At 36.2% G+C, this 21,419-nt stretch overlaps 1 protein-coding gene across 9 annotated transcripts in view; it reads right to left on the bottom strand.

Moving 5' to 3' along the window:
• Positions 1-21,419, bottom strand: part of RNF13 (ring finger protein 13) — a 199,343-nt gene that overhangs the window by 44,378 nt on the left and 133,546 nt on the right. For 5 of the 9 annotated variants that reach the window (XM_082682215.1, XM_082682214.1, XM_082682212.1 and 2 more), the window contains 3 exons: positions 13,381-13,468; positions 6,483-6,573; positions 1,907-2,012 (listed from right to left, as the gene is read on the bottom strand). In XM_082682215.1, the coding sequence (XP_082538341.1) occupies positions 1,907-2,012; positions 6,483-6,573; positions 13,381-13,468 (285 nt within the window). Of the gene's footprint in view, positions 1-1,906; positions 2,013-6,482; positions 6,574-13,370; positions 13,469-21,419 lie in introns of all 9 variants that reach the window. The other 4 variants (XM_082682219.1, XM_082682218.1, XM_082682217.1 and 1 more) reach the window with 1 other exon arrangement.

Here is a 21,419-nt window from a genome sequence, read left to right as displayed (position 1 = left end):
TTGTAAATCTTAACATTATTCAAAAATCAAAAGTTTGCTTTGAAAAAATCCATAATGTTCTTATATCCTAATAACACCACTTACAAAATGCAATTTCAAAAGTCTAACTAAAGGGGTGCTTATGTAGCTCAATCAGTTAAGCATCTGTCTTCGGCCCAGGTCATGATCCCGGGTCCAAGGATGGAGTCCCACATCGGGTTCCCTGCTCCATGGGGAGTCTGCTTCTCCCTCTACGCCTCCCACCTGCGTGTGCTCTCTAATAAATAAATACAATCTTAAAAAAAAAATGTCTAACAAAAGACGTGCAAAATGTTCACAAAAAAAATTATTAAACAGATGCATATAGAAGATCTAAATAAATGAAAAGAAATCCACAGCATCCCAGAAAGATTGAACATACCAAAATGGCATTTAATCTCTAACCTGTAATGTTCATATAATAATAAACTGATTGAATGTTATTATAAATATTCTTTATAAAAAATAAAGTGAGACTCCTGAGATTGTTTTATACGGAGGCAATTCTATTTTTTAAATTTTTTAAAAAAATTTTTCAGAAGATTTATTAAGTTGAGAGAGAGAACACAAGAAGGGGGAGAAGCAGGCTCCCCACTGAGCAGGGAGTCCGACAGTGGGCTCGATCCCAGGACCCTGGGATCATGACCTGAGTTGAAGGCAGACGTTTAACTAACTGAGCCACCCGGGGTGCCCCTGCAATTCTCTTTTAGTATCTATCTTAATACAGAGGTCTTCTCTTCTCTGCTTCTGCCTTCAATTTGTTTTTATATCACAAATCATATAGTTTTTAGAAACTTCCACTTTAAACACTGAGAGACTGAGGGTGACAAAGGCAAATAATATCTTAGCATTATTATGAAAATAATTCTGACTTCAAAGTCCCATTAAAAGTCCCGGGACCATACTGTAGTAACCACATTATAGATAATGTGTCATCACCTTTAACCTCAGCACTCATAGTATTCATTACATTTTGATATGAAAACTTTCAAATCAGAGAAGAATTGAAGAAATTTTAGAATATCCATATACCCATCACCTAGATTCCATAATTAACATTGTACTACACTTTTAATCACCTTTCCATCCCTCTATTTACCCATCAAAACACCTCTTTTTTTAAAAAATGCTTCTTTAGATTTTATTTATTTATTTGACAGAGAGAGAGAGAGTGGCAAGCAGAGTCAGAGGGAGAAGTAGGCCCTCTGCTAAGCAGGGCTCGATCCCAGAACTCTGATATCATGACCTGAGCCAAAGGCAGCCGCTTAACCAACTGAGTCACCCAGGTGCCCCAAAAACACCTCTTTCTCTCATTGTTTTTTATAATGCATTTCAAAGTAAGTTGCAGATCATCAATATATGTCTCCCCAAATACTTTAGCATATGTATCATTAGTTAGAGCTTAGTATTTCTTTTACAGTATTTTTTTCCTTAGGTAAAATTTATATACAAAGACATGCAAAAAATTTAAGTGTACAGACGTTTGTGCAACCTTTGTCAAGATACAGAATATGACTTACCCCTTCAAAAGTTCCCTCATACCCTTCTCAGTAAATCCCTCACTCCCTCTTCCTAGCACCCCTAGAAGTAATCACTGTTAGGATTTTTCTACCCAGATTATCTTCACCTTTTCTAGACCCAATCATATAAATGGACTCATACAATATGTACCCCTTTATGTAAGTCTGCTCTCACTCAATACAATGGTTTTTTTTGTTTTTTTTTTTAAGATTTTATTTATTTATTTGTCAGAGAGAGAGCAAGCGAGAGCGAGCACAGGCAGACAGAGTAGCAGGCAGAGTCAGAGGGAGAAGCAGGCTCCTAATACAATGTTTTTTAGAACCATCCATATTATTTTTAAAAATATATTTAACATTAATTTACCTACCATGAAAATGACTATCAAGATGAGACAGATGCCCACTATGATCAGGAAGGGGATTAGATAGTATTCCAGAGGAAGACTAAATTCTGGAACTAAGATAATGTGGCCCCTAGAAGAAAACAAAAATTAGTAATTGAGAAATAGTAAGAGTTACCAAATTACAATGTTAATTAAAAACAAAAGTATTGCTTAAAAGGCATTTAGATATTAAAATTCAATCCACTAAACACATCTCATCTTCTAATATATCATTTCCAATAATTTAAGAGATACATTCTCCATCTTTGTTTCTTCTACATATTTACCAAAATAACTTGCTTACATAATTAAGGAAGCTTTTAGACTGGGTACAGGAAATCAGCCAATAATAATTACTGTGTCCATCCCAGAAACATGTTATTCACTGAATTTAGGAACCTGGGCAAAATTCTGCATATTTTATGGGCAAAATCAGCAATTTAAACAATGGTAGTACCTTGGGTATCTTGTCAACGAAACCCCTCATCCCAGTCAAATTATTATTCATCAGCTCCTCCTATGGTAAAGCTCTGAAGCTACTATTATCAAAAATATCCTCCCTCTTCCCTATGCTTTACATGAACTTCTTATACCAGGTACAATGGACATAGCCCCTGTACTCTACATTAATCTGTGAGATATGGAATAAAAAACTGATAAGGGAATTAAAAGGAGTTGTAGCCTCCTCCCTACTCTGTACCCTTCCCATTGCTTGACTAAAAAAAGCTTTAAAAAAAAAAAGTGTATGTTATCGGAGAGGGATGGAGTAAGGCTACCTGCCTTAATCCCCTTTGTTATTAACCATGTTATTGCTTATGGTGGAATTACAATAACAGAAATTGACTCATAAAATGAAACTGATCAGAACAGGCACACTACTGGGGTGCCTGGATATGTTAGTCAGTTAAGTGTCTGCCTTTGGCTCAGGTCATGATCCTGGAATCCTAGGAATGAGCCCCACATGGGGCTCCCTGCTCAGTGAGTCGTCTGCTTCTCCCACTGCCTCTGATCCTGCTTATGTTTGCTCTCAGATAAAATCTTTAAAAAAAAAAAAAAAAAGGCACACTATTTTTGTTGTGTGAGCAAATTTTACATGGCTGCCAAATCCTGCATTAGAAAATCTATTCAGTCTAGGGAAACTCATGTATAATGGTGATAGGACTGCTTTCTCCATTGTACTCAGGTGCTACTCCACTAGTATGGTGCTAGTAACTCTACATTGTAACCCACTTCTAGGTGATTTTTAGGCAGTGAAGCCTGCTACTTTGTAACACAAGGGTTAAATGCAAAACAAAAATTCTCAATAAAAGGGAAATAAAAATGGGCCAACTCCTTCCCGACAGAGATGCTTAGAACACCATAGTACTTAAGAAAAATAATGTGAAATTAAATAAAGCAATTTTTAAGTCTTCTTGCCATTATTTATTATATTCATATGCAGGGAGCTCTATCAAGCTTTACCAAATACAAAAAAAAAAAAAAGATAATATAAGGAATTTCCCAATAATTTAAATATTTTCCCAAAAATGCTAAGAACACTAAAGTAAAAGGAGATTTTTATTTCAATAGCTTTGAGCAGAATAGGGGATGACAAAAGATTTACATGTGTTTTTGTAGCTTTACATAAAATACTAAAAGGACTGATCTATCAGGGTGAAAAAAGAAAAGCAGCAGGCCTGGGCCACTGTAATGTATGCCATCTCTTCCAGCATGAGGTCAGGTCTGGAAGTAATGCCCCTATGCTTGACACAAATCTTCTGAAACCATATGAGCCAGTGCTGAGACAGTAACAGTGGTGCTACTTTTAAGTAGAAGAACCTTTCCATACGATGCTAGTCTTCTGCAACCTCCCTACCCTACTCCTACCAACCAGCTATAAATTAACATTGTCAGGGGTTAAAAGCCAGACTACTGCTTATCTATATTCAACTCATTATAGAATATAAGTATCTCAGCAATAGCAAACTTACATCTCTCATATGGGTTTTCTTCTTCTCCTTTTATGTTAACAGCTTTCTAATGTGGATGTGGCTTGAATGAGATAAATAAACCCTGTCCTAGGAGATAAGCCAAAGGGTTGCTCAGAAATGAACAGAGCTGCCAGGTGAGAAGGAGCTAAATGAACAAAGCAGGAAGACCCAGGGAACTAGAAATTTTAAAAAAAACCTTTTTTTTAAAAAAAGATTTTATTTATTTATTTGACAGAGATCACAAGTAGGCAGAGAGGCAGGCAGAGATGGGGGGGCAGGCTCCCTGCTGAGCAGAGAGCCCAATGCAGAGCTCGATCCCAGGACCCTGAGATCATGACCTGAGCTGAAGGCAGAGACTTGAACCCACTGAGCCACCCAGGCACCCCAACATTAAAAAACTTTTGAACACTTCCTATATATGTGTAACCACAGAAATACAATCAATTCCAGAATTTTCTTGTGAGCAGAAAGATTCACAGACCTGGGTTCTAAATCTAGTGTTCCTTATGTCCTATTTTTTTTTTAGAAGATTTTATTTATTTATTTGACAGAGAGAGAGAGAGAGAGTGCACACAAGCAGGGGAAGGGGCAGAAAGAGAAGCATACTCCCCGCTGAGCAAGGGGCCCAATGTGGAATTCAATCCCAGGACCCTGGGATCATGACCTGAGCCGAAGGCAGATGCTTAACCAACTGAGCCACCCAGGTGCTCCAATAAACTTTAAAATTGCTACTTAAAAGGTTAGGATGGGAACAATGGACAAAGCAGATGATACTTAGAGGCTAGACTTCTGGGACGCCTGGGTGGCTCAGTTGGTTGCCTTCGGCTCAGGTCATGATCCCAGCATCCTGGGATTGAGTCCCATATCCGGCTCCTTGCTCAGCGGGGAGCCTGCCTCTCCCTCTGCCTCTGCTGCCACTCTGCCTACCTGTGCGCTTGCTCGCTCTCTCTCTCTCTCTCTCTGGCAAATAAAGAAATAAAATCTTAAAAAAAAAAAAAAGCTGGACTTCTCTGAATATGCACTGTGTTTTGCTGATTTTAATTTTATACAAAATCATAAAAGTCACAATGAGGGTAAAAAAGCAATCCCTAAAATCTAAAAGCAACATGAATCAAATAGGCCTGTGCTTCCAGTTGACAGCATCAGCACACAGAATTGTTTCATATGTCTTTAAAACATGGTAATTTGGTTTTAGATCCTTATTATGATATACCTTAAACAAAGAAAGAACTATTTTTTCACAAATGCCAGTAGTGTTGGTATTGTTCTGTTATATATGTATTGTGCAATTAAAAAAGAAAACAATTACTTTGGTGTCTTTGAGCACAGAAAAATAAAATACAGGCGTAAAATTAATGAAGTAGAGCAAAACACCTTCAGTCCTGAATTTAGGTTAGAACCAACAGCATGCGCTCATGATTTTTTGTATCTTTAAAACACACTATTTTACCTGGAAACCTTACCTTGTATAATAAAAACAAAAAGCACATATATGTCTTAGATTTATCCACTGAAAAAACGTAGAAATAATGACAAACCAAGGAGCAATGATCACCTCTCAGTCTCTAAATACCATATTAAATTAAAAGGAAACAGAGGCTCCTTGAAAAAAACGGCAGGTTCCAAGTCAGGGGGAGGAAAAGAACAAAATGGGCCTGGAACATCTTGTCATACAGAAAATAAAGAGCAGTCAAAAGCTCCAGATTTACATTAAAAGACATTTGGATTAAACTTGGAAGTCTGAAATTGGAAAATGTGAACATCAATAAAGAGAATAACTGCAATGGGCTGAAGCATATTCAGGGAGTTTTAACTCATGAATTCATTATGATACTTTGAATATACATATAAATCATCTTTGGAAGATGCTAGTGAACGAAATCACTTTGAAAAACAGTAAATGAAGGGCAGGAATTGTTTATACCAGTTTTGGGGTTTTTTTTAATAACTATTTATTTATTTCACAGTGGGAACAAGTGCACAAGCGAGGGGCAGATGAAGGGAGAGAGAGAGAATCCCAAGCAGACTCCCCACTGAGCCTGGAGTCCAAGGCCCAGTTTGATCCCAGGACCATGAGATTGTGACCAGAGCCGAAATCAAGCGTTAGACACTTAATTGACTGACCCACCCAGACACCCCCCTCCTTTCTTAAGATTTTATTTTTAAATAATCTCTACATCCAACATGGGGCTCAAACTGACTACCCTGAGATCAAGAGTCACATGTTCCACCAACTAAGCCAGCCTGGCACCCCATCCTAGCTTCATTAGATTGTGTACCAAGGTACTGAAAGAATCGATAAAGGTGCAAGTTCTCTTTACAGAAGCATTTTAACTAATAAATGAAGAAGGAATTATAAAATTAGACTACTTGCAAACCCTAAAAGAACTCAATGGATCTAGGAAATTATCATCAATGATTGTAATCATGCACAGAAGAAATATTACAATAGTCTTAAAATCATAATGACTTAAGAGAATTTAGCACAGTAGAGCTCATTTTTAAACATAACCTTGGTTACAACTAATATAGTTCTATCCTAATATAAGGAATATTAAGCTACATGATTGTTTTTTATATCCATTACTTACCCTTTTTCATATGTAAATTCATCTTTCAGGGAATTGGCCGATGATTCCCCAATAAAGACAGATGGAATGTCAATTTTCTTTAGCACATCAACTGTATAAAATAATAATAAAATTATTCTTAAAATCCCATACTCCGTTTACAATCAACTTTACTTTCTTCATAACAGCAGCAAATGCAACTGGTAACAATTACAATCAATTCGAATCGGTTGATTTTCCTGATTGCAGAGTTATACCATTATCTCAATCACAGTGGTTGAGAAATCCTATTACATTTACAATAACAAAAGCTAACATTGTGCATACATACATTACCATACCATCTCAACAGTCCTATGAAGACTAGATATATTTTTAATATTTCCTTTTGATTTATTCCTCTATAGACATAATTAACTCTTAGAAAAGGAAGAGAAAGAAATTTAAGTTCCACACATAACTTAAATTAAAGGTGAAAAAGGTGAAAAAGCTTTTTTTTACATACCCATTCCCAGGAGATGTATAAGCCGAAGAATGTAAGAAAAGACCACTTTATACAAGTCTCAAAAATGATACCATATACCTACGGCTTTCCAGACTGACAGGCTGACAGAAGTTGAGAAAGGGCAAAGAAGAGGAAAGCCAGGTAAATTTCTACTTCCTCCTAAGCCTGGAGTTCATGGTAAAGCTCTGTTTTGTTTGGTGTCTTAAAACAATGAACTCTTGTGACTACTTGTAAAACCAAAGTCAAATGTCAACAAGAGAAGTTTGTAAAAATTACCCATTACTCAGGAAGATCCTCTAAAATTTACAATAGAAAAAGCAGTCTTATTTTTGGCTGTGAGTTAATTTAACAAATTTGGCTTTAGAGAAAGTCCATTTACTTTCATTACATTTTTCACAATAACTTTGTTCTCCAAAAAACACAAATTTGAAAAAGGTGGTGGTGGGGGTGGGGGATACAAGAAGAAAACCAAACACAACCATTATCCTTCCCACCCAAAGAGAAAGGTTTTATTTGAAGTAATAAACAGTTCTAGGAGTTTCAACACATACAGTTATGTAACCAACCACCACCACCACAATCAAGACACAGAATGTTCTATTACCCCCCAAATTCCCTTATACCCCCCTTTATTTTCAACCTCTCTCCTCCAACCTAAGCTACTGCAGATATGTTTTCTTTAATCTTTATAAAAATAAGTTTCTTTAAAAAATATTAGCAGGCCTCACTTTATAATTTTTTCAAAGATTTTATTTATGTGAGAGAGGAATTTAGCATGAGCACAGGGCAGGGGCAGCAGAGGGAAAGGGAGAAGCAGATCCCTGACCTCCCTGCCCCCCCCCCCACTCGCCGCCAGCAGGGAGCCAATGCAGCTTGATCTCAGGACCCTGAGATCACAATTTAAGCCAAATGCAGACACTTAACAGACTGAGCCACCCAGGCGCCCCATTAAAAACAAGTTTTAAAGTTATAAAATCCTGGTAGAGTATATTTTTTTTACTTCTAGATTTTTTTTTAATGTAAATATAATTATTCATTTCTGCTCGTTCTCTCGCTTCCTCCCACTCTTCCCATCCCTACCCCTCTTTCACATATACACATCCCATATAAGCCCCAGGAAGGCAAGATCCAAAATGGTTGGTAAAGGAATATTTAATCGCTATATTTATATCAGTGGGATCAATAAAAATGTTGTATTTTTATATCAGTAGGACCATATAATAATGGAAAAATGTATAGGCTTTTTCACTGAATGATACAACTCAGATATTCTGTCATGTCAATAATTATTGGAAGTAACAGAACTTCTTCGAGTTATGATATCTAAAGAGATGTAAAAAGCTCCTTACTTCAGTCAGAAGAAGGGGTAAAATGTATACAAATATGAAAAGTTATCTTGGAGACTTTGCAATATTATTTATATACTGAACCAAACATCTTTTAGTTCACAAAATAATTTTAAAAACACTAAATTTTAATTCTTATCCACAAAACTCTGTGAAATATACACTGCCAATAGTACTGTCATGATATCATAGACAAAATACAATTTAGATGGCCAACCCCAATGTCTCCAGATTCATATATCCAGCTGCCTGTTCAATATCTCCACTTGCCTGCCTAATAGAGGTTTTAAATCTAATGTTTCTCAAATGGAACTCTCACTGGCTCTTTCCTCAAAATCAGCTCTACTCCTTGTCTTTCTCCTCGGTAAACAGCATTCTGTATTCACTTAGTTTCGTGGGCTGTACACCTTGGAATCATTCTTGACTCCTCAATTTCTTTATTTCTTCTATCAAATCCTATCAACTTCAAACAGAGCCGTAATTCTATCACTTATCATAGCCACTGTTAATACTCCAGATCACCATCACCTCTGGCCTGGCTATTGCAGGAACATTCTGACTTGTCTCTTTGTTGGCACTCCTGCCCACCTTCCACCTTCAATCTATTCTCCAAAGAACAGCCAAAGTGATCCTTTTAAAATAAAAGATCACCTTACATCTCTGTTTAAAAGCTACACATAACAAATTCCAAAGTCCTATAAATACACAACACGATCCTGCTGCTAGTGCCTTCCCTAACCTCATTCTCTCCACTCTCTCTGCATATACTTCAGCCACTGTGGCTTTCTGTCATACCTTGAAAACACCAAATATACTTTATCTTTGAGCCTTTGTATTTGCTTGCTGTTCCCTTTCCTTGGAACATTGCTCCAGAAATCTGCATGGCTCAGTCTCTTGCTGTAGACCTATGTTAAAATGTCAAAGCCTCAGAGAAGCCTCCTCTGACCACTCTATCTAAAATGGCCAGCCTCCTCTCGTCCCTGCCACCCTATATCCCTCAGCCTAACATGGATTTTTCTTTCTTTCTTTCCTTTTTTTTTTTTGAAGATTTTATTTATTTATTAGAGAGAGAGAGAACAAGAGAGAGGGAGCACAAGAGAGGGAAGGGTCAGAGGGAGAAGCAAACTCCCCGCTGAGCAGGAAGCCTGATGCAGAACTGGATCCCGAGACCCCAGGATCATGACCTGAGCCAAAAGCAGTTGCTTAACCAAATGAGCCACCCAGGTGCCCTGACATAATTTTTTTTTCATAATTTTCTTTATAGCACTTATCACTACTTGACATATAGCATATCTCTTTGATTGTGTGTTCCTCTCTCCCACCCTAGAATGTAATAATAGCAGTAATAATAGCCATAAATGATTATTAATACTATTATAAAATATCTAATAATTATATTATCATGTATTTATTATGTAATGACTAAGAAACCACTAAGAAACAGTCTTCTAGAGGTTTTCTATGTCTGAATTCATTCAATCCTCAATAACAACCCAATGAGTTAAGTACTATTATCATCCCCATTTTACATATCAGAAAGGTGAGGCCTACCGAGATGTAACAGAGATGTAAGAAAATATTCCCAAGGTCACACAGCTAGCAGGTGATCCAGCTGCAATTAAAACCCTAGCAGGCAGTACCCAGAAGCCACAATAACTGCTGCGTTCTGCTATTTCACTGAAAGATACGAGAACAGAGCCTTAAAGTATATCATTCCCTGCTGTAGTCATGGTGGCTAAAATAGTACCTGATGAAGAGTAGGCTGTCAAAAAAAATATTTGTTCAAGGAAGACAGCAAGGAAAAAAAGAGAAGAAACAAACCCAGACATATTGATAACCTGCCCTGATTATACAATTGGGAATTTGCACAGCCTAGATTCAAACTTGAGGCTTCGCTTCCTAATCTAAGCTCTTGCAACTCTGTCATGGCATGGGTTTTCTCACATATCCTCTCTCACAGGATCTTCACAACCTTGTCAGGTCAAATAAAAATAAAAATTATACACACCTTTACAGATGAAAGTAAAGGGCTTAAAAGGTTAAGTAACTCTCCCAAAATTCATATATTAACTAACCTAGAAGAATAAACCCACATTTCCTGGTTCTGAAGTTGGTGTTTTCTCTATCACATTCTGCTGCCTCCTGAAGATGACAGATATTACTGGCTCACTGAGTTCACCCATCCTATGTCCTAGCTGAAATAAAAACAGACAAATTCCTTGTGTGAAATGTTGGCAGCAAGGGGCTTTTAAAACTTCCTTTTGTTTCCAGATATTACAATGTCTGTTTCTAGAATACGCGCAATATTCTTGGTGGTTATAGACTAAGCCTTAAAAAGGGAATAGATACATGCCTCTTTTAATGAATCCATGCTTTCCTTTCTTCTTCCAATTAACAGCAATGTTGCAAATAGTAAAGATCTTTACAACATTTGTTTTTGAATATAAGAAATGTCCCAAACACAGATACACAGGGATAGAGCAGAATGTCACAGAAATAATCCAAGCAATAAAGAACCAAAATTCTGAGCAATCTTTGAAATGTAATAGCTCAACTGGAACATTTCCATGGCAACAACAGGATTACATGGTTGTGTGCTACTTTTAACATTTAACACATTTTCCTTAGGAACTGTCATGATTACCACAAAAAGGTTTCATGGTATTACAAAGACAAAATAGGTGTTAGAGGGAACAGGCACTTCCTGCTTGCAAAATTTTTATTGAAAACGTATAAAGAGAGTAAATAGTTTATAAATATGAATCTGTTTAACTCAAAACACCTGAGGTCTTGAAGCCTGCTAAACACTGGGCTCAGGACTTCAGCAAAACACACAAGGAGTAAGTAACTTGCTTAAAGTTATTCAGCTGAAACAAGTGAGAGTGTCAATTTAAATTCACACCCTTTCTTGAGTAGTTATGCTTTCCATTTTGCTAGTAATGTATACAGGTAACAAAAGTTACTAACCTGGCATATATATATATATATATTTTTTTTTTAAGAGAGATAGCTGAAGGGTAAGAAGATCATGTCAAATCTGCAGTACCAAAAGAACTAGTTTATTTGGTAAGTCAAGTACCTTCATCAATTCCTCTACTTCCCAGCAGTGATGGTCAAACTTTTTGTGAAATGCTAGACCCTCCCAAGGGTACCTCATGCATTTTAATAATTTAGTCAGCTAGAATTTTAAATAATAATTTAAAATATATATGGAAATTAATGAAGGAACTTATTACCAAGTTTTACTTTTTTTTTTTTTAAGATTTTATTTATTTATTTGCAGAGAGAGAGAGAGATCGCAAGTAGGGAGAGAGGCAGGCAGAGAGAGAGGAAAACAGGTTCCCCACCAAGCAGAGAGCCCAATGTGGGGCTCGATCCCAGGACCCTGAGATCATGACCTGAGCTGAAGGCAGAGCCTTAACCCACTGAGCCACCCAGGCATCCCACCAAATTTTACTTTTTATAAGTTATAATTTTACCTCAGATTCTAAGGGTAAGAAGAAAAGGGTTCTACTCAAACAATAACAACAACAACAAACAGCGTCTTAAGTTATAAAAAATTTAGTTAAGGACTCCAAAATCTTTCCTATTGAGGATCTAATTATTTAAAGTCTTAAATATATTCCAATGTAGGATACCAGTCCATAGCTTTATGTCTGCTTTTTGCTCCAAGCTCTTTCTTGCATACGAGACTCAATGGCACTTAGTAGCCAGAGGTATTATGGTTAGGTGCTAGAAGAAAAACAAAAATAAAATACTTAATCATGGATGCTGGCAGTGTGCTTTGGCGTCTGAACCCAATTTTCAATGGATATGTGGGGGATATCCGCCACACCATGGAACAACTCAACTCAATTTTGTCATTATCTACTTAGAGATAGCATCAGATTCTACAGGTTAAAGGTTTAGTCTCACAAAACTGCCCTCAATTCTTCAGACACCAGTTTTAAGTGCAGGTTATCACATATGCTTTCGATTCACTGGCTATAGGTTAGAGGTTCCATTGACAGCCCCCTCCTTGGGTTCAATTAATTAGTAAAGTAGCTCACAGAACTCAGAGAAACAATCTACTTACCAGATTATCAGTTTATTATGAAAGAATAGAACTCAGGAACAGCCAGATGGAAGAGATGCATAGGGCAAAGTACGTGAAGGGATGTAGAGATTCCATGCCCTTTCCAGGCACAGAATTCTCCCCAAATCTCAATGTGTTCACCAATCTAGCAGCTCTTTGAACCCTGTCCTTTTGGGTTTTTATGGAGGCTCCATTACACAGTAAACCACTGGCCACTGGAGATCTAGGCAGCTTCCTGTCCTCTATCTCTCCACAGATTGGGGGCTGGGGGAGACTGAGAGCTCCAACCCTCTCATCACAGGGTTGGTTCTCCTGGCAGCCAGCCCTCATCCTTTGATGGAGTCCCAAAGTCACATCCTTAACATAACAAAAGATACCCTTTACCACTCTCACCAAATTAAGTGAAAGCATACAGCTTAAAAGTCACTGGTTAAAGCCAGTTATTTGGTTAAAATTGGCTCATTTTCCCTACAAGCTGGTATTTAGTAGAGAATAAGGGAAAACATTCTCATTTTGAATGAAAAGCTATAGGCATGTCAATGTATGTTAAGAAGCTAATAACCAACTGGTGTAGGAAAGCACAAGTATGTAGCTTTGAAATTCTATAAGAATACAGTAGCTACCTAGTGTAGATACATACCCTAACATTTAATATTGTAACTCTATAAAGAAATCACCAGAATTCTCCTATGGGATCCTTAACTCAGCATGTTTATCTCTATTTAAAGCTTTGATTTTTGCCAAAATATCAACACATCTTCTAAAATGAAACACAAAGTTAAAAGAAAACAAGACAACTAACTGTTCAGAAAAGAACAATTCTACTTCAGTATGAATAAAATTGTCACAAGAGGGTTAGGATGAGTTACCTTTCTAAAAGAAAAGAAATTTTGCTTTTTAAAAAGAAAATGAGAGTGGGGGGAAATCTTGTTAAGTTTTAGTTTCAAAAAGATCTGTCAAACAGGAGAGAAGAAAAGTGATACCTGTACTTACTGTCGTTGGATCCCATGCTAATGAGGTCATCAGAGTCAACATTGTGAACTATGGCTGCTTTGTATCCTGCTCTCTGTGCATTTAAAACCTGCAAGTCAGAAAACAATCACAATTATGAGGAAAAGACTGCTTTGTCATACAGTCCCTCAACTTCAACATAAACCAGCAAGTCTATACCATGTGTCTAGGACACATGGATTACGTATATATCTAAGAATAGATCTCAAATATGTTCTTGAAACATAACATATTTTATAATAATCAGTGACTTTGGATATTTTCTTGATTTCATTCATGGCATGAAGTGATTGAAAAACAAAGAAAGGATAGATACAAGCTAAAATACTAAAGAATCCAAAGCAATAAACCCACCTAGCTCTAACACATAGAGATTTGCTATGATCATGCTCAAGATTCATCAGCCCTTGGACATTCAAATATATGCTGCTTAGAGGGGAATAAACTTGGACAAATTACTTTTATTCATGTGGATTAATCAGAATAATTTTATCCTATCATTGAAAAAATAAATAAATAAAAACCCAGTCTGTAGTTGATGAGTGCCTCAAGGAATTAAAAGCACCTGTGAAACAGCCTCACAGAGCAGGCGCACATTAATATTCCTTATTCAAGAGTAAATGTATAAAACATGCACACAAATTAATAGCCCACATTATAACATTACAAACACAAGAAAGAAAATTAGGCAGAGGTTTTCTAAAAACTGATTAAAGTAGCATAAATAGTTCACCAACACAGGACCTACTGCTCTAATGTTAGGAATGTGGCAAGAAAATTAACCAGCCAATAAAACTGTTAATAAGGAATGTTTATTAGTCCTGCAAGAAAATGTCAAAAATCAAGAAAGTTTGCCATTTTTTTTTTGTTACATGTGCATTTTTAAGTGTCCAGCTAAATTGACAACCTGCTAGCTCCAAAACTTCTTCCACATAGTTAGTACTGTTTTTTCAAGGGGAGGGAAAAAATACTCTTAAGAAGGATATTATAAATTCTAAATCTTACTTATTTATTACTTATATATTAATCTATTATTTATTCATTCTACTACCATAGCAGAAGAGACTTCACTTAGCTTTTAGTTAAACAGAAGTATACTTGCTTGGGGTTGCTATTAGTTTATTTGATGCTTTCATGACCATTTTAACTGCTCCCAAAAAACTAACCCAGTAACTGAGGAGAAATGTTTAAGACATTCAAAAAACAAATGTTGCCAGAGATACAATTTAAGAAATATAAAATTTATATCAAAAGTTGTTTTCTGATTAAAAAAAAAAACAAGTTTAAGCTTTTTAAAGCCAGTGAATTCGGCTAAAAAAAAAAAATCATGTAATTTGAAATTACATGATTTAACTTGTTTCCCTGCAAAATACATATTTGTGATACAACACAATAGGACACACAGGAAGGTGGTCTCAGGAACCATGATAAAGAGTGGAAAAAAAAGTTCAATTCAACTAGTATTTGTGGAGTTTACATAATAAAATTATATAAGGTACTGTGCGGCACAGTGCAGAACTCAAAGGTGAATTAGAAACAATCCTTGCTCTGAAAGAGCTCTCATGGATTCTCATGGATATCCAAAGAGGTCAGGCACTTTCTTGCCTCTCTATTAGCTCAGGCTAGTATGTTGCTTGGAATAGGTTTTGTCTTCTGAATGCCTATCAGGCCTTCAAATTTCATTATCTTCATGAAGCCTGTCCTGTTTCATGCCCTGCTGTGCACCCACATAACCGCTCCCTGCTTACAGCATTTATATCAATTTATTTTCATTTTTCTTAAAGATCTTATATTGTACCTTACACACACACACACACACACACACACAATCCCATTTCAAAAAGAAAACAAAAACAAAACAAACAAAAAAAAAACAACCTTCCATGGGGTCCTTAAAGCTCCTGTAGTTGTCTACGTGTGAGCTTTTCTGGTAGGAAGAGATAAAACCATCATTAATTTTACAAAAGGCTTTCTGAACCCCCAAATGTTAGTAACCACCAATATAAATTATTGGATTTACAACAATCTGCCAAGTGTGTAATTAAATCTAGCCATTAGATTCTTAAAACTGCATGAAGCAACTGAGGAGAAATGTTTCCTTCACACATCCAAAATGCAATTGGTTCCATAAATACAATATAATATTAGATCAATATCAAAAGCTGTTCTCTGCTAACAAAACAATAAAATCCCTCAAATAGAAAACTTAGAAAACCACTAAAATAGGCAGGGATTTTTGAATGTACAAGTGTGACTTCCCGAAATTAGAAACATGTTTTCAAAAATTTAACAAGAAGTCTTCCCTAAGGCTTTTGTTGTTTTTATTGATCTCCAAAATAAAGTATTAAAATTAAATCAAGAAAACATTAACATATGGACCCACAGACTTATGAATACAAACAAGGAAACTATATCCATGTTTATGAACTACAAAACGTGTGCATCAAGTCAAATTAAATTACATTTTTAACTAAGCAGCAGCTGGTATTTTTCAGAACACGAGGCAGAAATAAAACCTAAATCAACTTAGTAAACATGTGCAAAGTTTCACATTCATAAAATGCAACCTCACACATGGTGTCAGATGGAGGCAAAGAACTCAAAGATTGACGAATAAAAAACATGCACTGTGAACAAACCTAAATTCCAAGAGAGACATCAAAACTGAAAATTTTATGAAAAAGCCTTCTGAATTGTGTTGCAAATCTGCCTTTTAAAGGAGACTGATCAAAGCCTTTAGCTCAAATTGTGGTAAATGCTCTAAATATTTTAGCTCTAATAAAAAAATTAGCTGCAACTAAATTATGTAGACCAGGCGGGTCCTATCCAAGAGTTCTAGAGTAATATGGAACTGCTGGCTTGTTATAGGAAGTAGCCAGCATGTCAGAAGATAGCAAACTGTTAATGGAAAAACTTTCAGTAAGGTTCGAAAAGGAACCCTGGAAATGACACAATAGTTCATCTTATTTCCAGAGTGGACAAATTGGTAATACTGACATTAATAAAACAAGTCTTGTAAGAAGAACTGATTGAGCTGTCCAGATTGCAAGTAGAGATCTTTTATGGGATTTGAAGGATTGAGAAGTTGGGAGTTAACTGTTGATAGGATACATGTAACAAGGCTCCAGACTAAAAGCTCTAATGAATAAAGGAAGCTTCTATATGCTAGTGCTTTACATACATTATCTCTAATACCTAACACACCTCAACAAAATAGGTGTTCTTTTCTATATTTTAGAAAGGAGGAAAAATGGGTAAGTAAAAGTGCCCTACAATCGCATTTAGACAGAGCTGCAATTGTTTTTTTAATCTGATTAGATAAAAAAAAAAAAAAAGCATGGGGTTTCCCAATGAATCAGGAGGAGAACGAAAATTATGAACCTTACTAAACATTTTACAAATGTGTGAGAAAAGGAACTGAACTGAGAAATCATCAAAACTTAAGACAATATGATCATAAAACCTTGTAGGTCAAATGAAACCTCTATGCAAAACAGAGTTTAAAGCCAAGAAGGAAAGTGCTAAAATACTGTCACAGAGTTTTTGGAAACTTAGAGGGAAAATATTTAGTGGGCTGAAATGCCTATCACAGATTTTATGGGACATGAATTACACTTTAACAAAGAGAAAAAATTTGGGCTAACTGTAGAAAAGAGTTGAGGGAAATTTCTTATATGATAAAGAGAAAGAACAAAAGTCAGGACCTAGCAAGGTCTACTAAAAACAAAATAAAACATTGACATTACTAAATAAAGAATGTTACTGAAAGAAAGATCTGCAGAGAAGTTAAAAATATAAAAGCTTGGAACAAGATTACCTGCATTCCAATTCTGACTCTGTCACATATAAGTTGTATGAACTTAGGCAAGTAAGTTAACTTCTCTGTAAGATAAGTCTGATAATATACCCAACTTAAAGAGTTACTATGAGGATTAAATGATTTAATATATGTAAAACACTCAAAATAGTGCTTAGACAGTACCTGGCACATATTAAATAAGTGCTATTTATGAGTACTGTCATTGCTATTGATTTTTATTGTTGCTCTTGGAGAATCCAAGGTGAGAAGAAAGAAAACAAAGAGCCAGATTGGCAGTACTACCTTGGAGACCATTCCAAGAATCAGACATGGCATCTACTCTGTTAGGGTTCACAGAAGGCAACTGAATAAGGCACTGACATGGCTGAGGCAGTATTTTAGAACAAATCTGGTCTACTTAGATTGATATGGAAAGAAGAAACTGAACATGTGGAGATGTTATGAAAAGGCAGGATAGAAAGATGGCAATGATATGAAACAACAATAGTTTTTATTCTTCTTCAAAAACTAATTTTTGGACCTTGGAACCTAGGAAACTTGGAGAATATGCTTAAACAGAAATGGAAAAGTCTGAGAAGCAGAGCTTGTTTTCACAAGGGAAGAGAAAGGAATGCCTCTGAATAATGGGGGAGGTAGCGAGGTTTCTATATATAGGTTTGTTTGTTTTTTTAAGGTAAGACAGAATACAACAGATTAAGACTTGAGATAAAAACTTAAAAATTTTCAGCAAATTAATTCACTCATTCATCCAACAAATATTTGGAGTAAATCTAGCTACCTGGTTGCTAAAAATAATTAACTTCTAATAAAACATAATCCATTCACAGTTCTACATTTCTTATAGTCTTCAAACTCCTTTAACATCTGTATGTGAACTAAATGTACTTCTTTTTTCCTCTGAGAAGAGATGTTACACATAAGCAGAGCTATGTATATCTCGAAGCTATATATTTGCAAGAACGGTAAAAATTCAATAGAGCTGACTTTCCTTGATGGAAAATGACCTTGAAAAGAACCCAATTATTTACAGCAGAAACACTGATGAGATTTTTTTTTAAATTTTGAAACACATTTCAAGTCTTTATCTGAATTATTAATTTGTTTTTTTTCTTTCATGAAGAAAAATTTGTAACACCTGAATAACTGTGAAAAAGCAAGCTTATTGGATTATTTCAGACAGACAGACAGGTAACCTTCCATGAACACCATACACATGTCTCCTACAGATGCCCCATGTTTCTAAGAATATCTGCTTTCAATTGATCGGATAAAATATGTGTGATTCAAAATAGTAGCCAAGTTTAAATATATTCTCTTCTAATTTTAGTGATTATACAATCTTAAGTTTAGTTCATTATTTCACCATTTTATTATAAATGTAAAAAGGTCATTTATTTTTTTAACTAGAAAGCTGAAATACGTCAGATTGTAATTCATCCAGAATGAAAACAGGATTTAGAGGGAAATTTCTATGACAAGTTATAATTTTATTTATTGAAACAAGTAAAGTAGTAGTAGAAGTAAAAAAAGATGTAATAAATATTGGGGAATTTCTCCCTGGAAAGTCTACCTGGCTTGGGTATAAATATTAAAAGATACACCTATCTCAAGATGCATTTTAAGCACTTGACTACTAGGAAGAGAATGACTAAATTTAATCATATGATACCTACAGTGACTTCAAAGCATCTTTCATTTTCTTTTGGCTCTCAATCTACTTTCCTGCCCAATAATGAACTTGAGTTCACATTTTATATTGACATTTTAAAATATTTCTACATTATTAGTGTTATCTACAAAATATCCCACAATCAACATATTTTCTGGTAAAACACTGAATGTTTTCTTCTCAATAACAGCAATAAGAGAAAGATGTTAACTCTCACCTCATCTATTCAGCATTGTATACTAAAATTCTGGTCAATGAAATAAGGAAGGTGGGAGGCACGGGGCAGTGGAGATTGGGAAGAGAGATAGAAAGAGTGAATACAGATTACCAAAGAAGATGCTCTTTATTTGTAAGTTGACATAACCATCTACTTAGATGAACTAATAAAAGGCTTCGAGAGAAAATAATTGAGTTTAGAATTCAGCTTGAGCTTATCCAGCTTAAGCTTCCTTCAAAAATTAAGGCGAGGAGTGTCTGGGTGGCTCGGTCAGTTGAGCAACTGACTTCTTTTTTTTTTTTTCTTAAATTTTATTTATTTATTTGACAGAGAAAGCGAGAGAGAACAAGCACCCAGAATAGTAGGCAGAGGAGAGGGAGAAGCAGGCTCCCCACTGAGCAGAGATCCCAATATGGGGCTCTATCCCAAGATCCTGGGATCAGGACCTGAGCCAAGGACAGTCGCTTAACCAACCAAGCCACCCTGCCGCCCTGAGCAACTGACTCTTGATTTTGGCTCAGGTCATGATCTCAGAGTCCTGAGATCAAGGCCCAAGTCCAGCTTGGTGTAGTCTGCTTGTCCCCCACCCCATGCACTCACTCCCTCTTTCTTTCTAAAATAAATTAAATAAAATCTTGAAAATAAAATGAAGATGAAGTTAAGACATTTCCAGATGAACAAAAACAGAGAATCTGTGCCAGTGGCCTTACAAGAAATATGAAAAGGAGTCCTTTAGGCTGAAATGAATGTAATGAAGAGTAGCCAATAAGTTGAATCTATACAAAATAATTAGCAGCAGTAAATATAACTACATAGGTATTATGAAAACTGTATAAAGATAATTTTTTGGGGCGTCTGGGTAGCTCAGTTGAGTGCTCAACTCTTGGTCTGGGCTCAGGTTGTGATCTCATGGGTCCTGGGATCCAGCCCCACCTCAGGCTTCCCCCGAGCCCCCAGCAGAGATTTTGCTTGAAGATTCTCTCCCTCTGGCCCTCCCCCAACTCATGCATGTACACTCACTCACACTCTAAAATAAATAAATCTCTTTAAAAAGATGTTTTGTTTTGTTTAGGACACCTAATTTTTTTTTTATTAGATTCAACAGATATAGATGACTCTATGAAATTGCTATGAAAGTTTCTAAATGCATTCTCTCAATCTCTGCACTCTTCCCTCTGTTGACCAGAACAGTGTGTGAAGCAGCAGACATTCCTGGCCTGCAGTCTAAGTATTACTGTAGTCCACATTTTTTTTTAAGATTTTTATTTTATTTTGAGAGAGAGAGAGAGAGAGAGAGAGAGAGAGAGAACGTGTGCACGTGATGGGGGGAGGGACAGAGAGAGGAAAAAAGAGAGAATCTCAAGCCAATTCCCCACTGAGCATGGAGCCTGACACAGAGCTGGATCTTGCTGCCCTGAGATCGTGACTTAGGCCCAAATTAAGAGTCAGATGTATAGCAACCAAGCCATCCAGGTGCCCCTGCAGTCCACACTTTTGATGTGGTTGGCTGGCTGGACTGTGGACTGCAAGTATGGACTGCAAGAGGGTCCTTGGCTTCACACAGGATAGAAATCAAACACAAAGAGAGGACATGAGAACAGAGTTTACAGAAGACACAGGGAATATAGATATGGACAGAGTATCCAGGAGACTTGGAAAGGAAAGGAGATTGAGTCTCCAAAGATATTTTTATTTTTAACTCTTTCCTGCTCCTATTTGTTTTAGAAGACAGCTGCATAAAAAAATAATGTGTTAATAGACTTCTATAAAGATACAATTTGTATGACAATAATAGTACAATAGCATGATAGAAGAGGTAGGGAATAAAGGTATATTGAACCAAAATTTTCATATACTACTTAAATCGAGTTAGTACTAATCTAAACTACACTGTTTTAAGTTAAGATGTTAATTGCAATAGCAGGACCATTACTATCAAAAGTAACTAAAAAATATACAGAAGAAACAACAAGGAAATTAAAAAGGTATGTTAAAAATATCCATTTAACACAATAAAAAAAGGCAGGAATTGAAAAACTAAAAAAGATATCAGAAGAGATAAAAAAACAAATTAAGTGCCAGATGTAAATCCTACTTTATAATTACATTAAATGTAAACATACTGAATATCCCAATCAAAAACCAGAGATTGGCAGAATGGATTTAAAAACATGATCCAGGGGCGCCTGGGTGGCTCAGTGGGTTAAGCCGCTGCCTTTGGCTCGGGTCATGATCTCAGGGTCCTGGGATTGAGCCCCACATCGGGCTCTCTGCTCAGCGGGGAGCCTGCTTCCCTCTCTCTCTGTCTCTGCCTG

Source organism: Mustela nivalis (genome assembly GCF_964662115.1).
Source record: "Mustela nivalis genome assembly, chromosome: 1".
Taxonomy (NCBI): domain Eukaryota; kingdom Metazoa; phylum Chordata; class Mammalia; order Carnivora; family Mustelidae; genus Mustela; species Mustela nivalis.
Note: the sequence above shows the minus strand (reverse complement) of the source record. Positions and strands in the feature narration are given on the sequence as shown.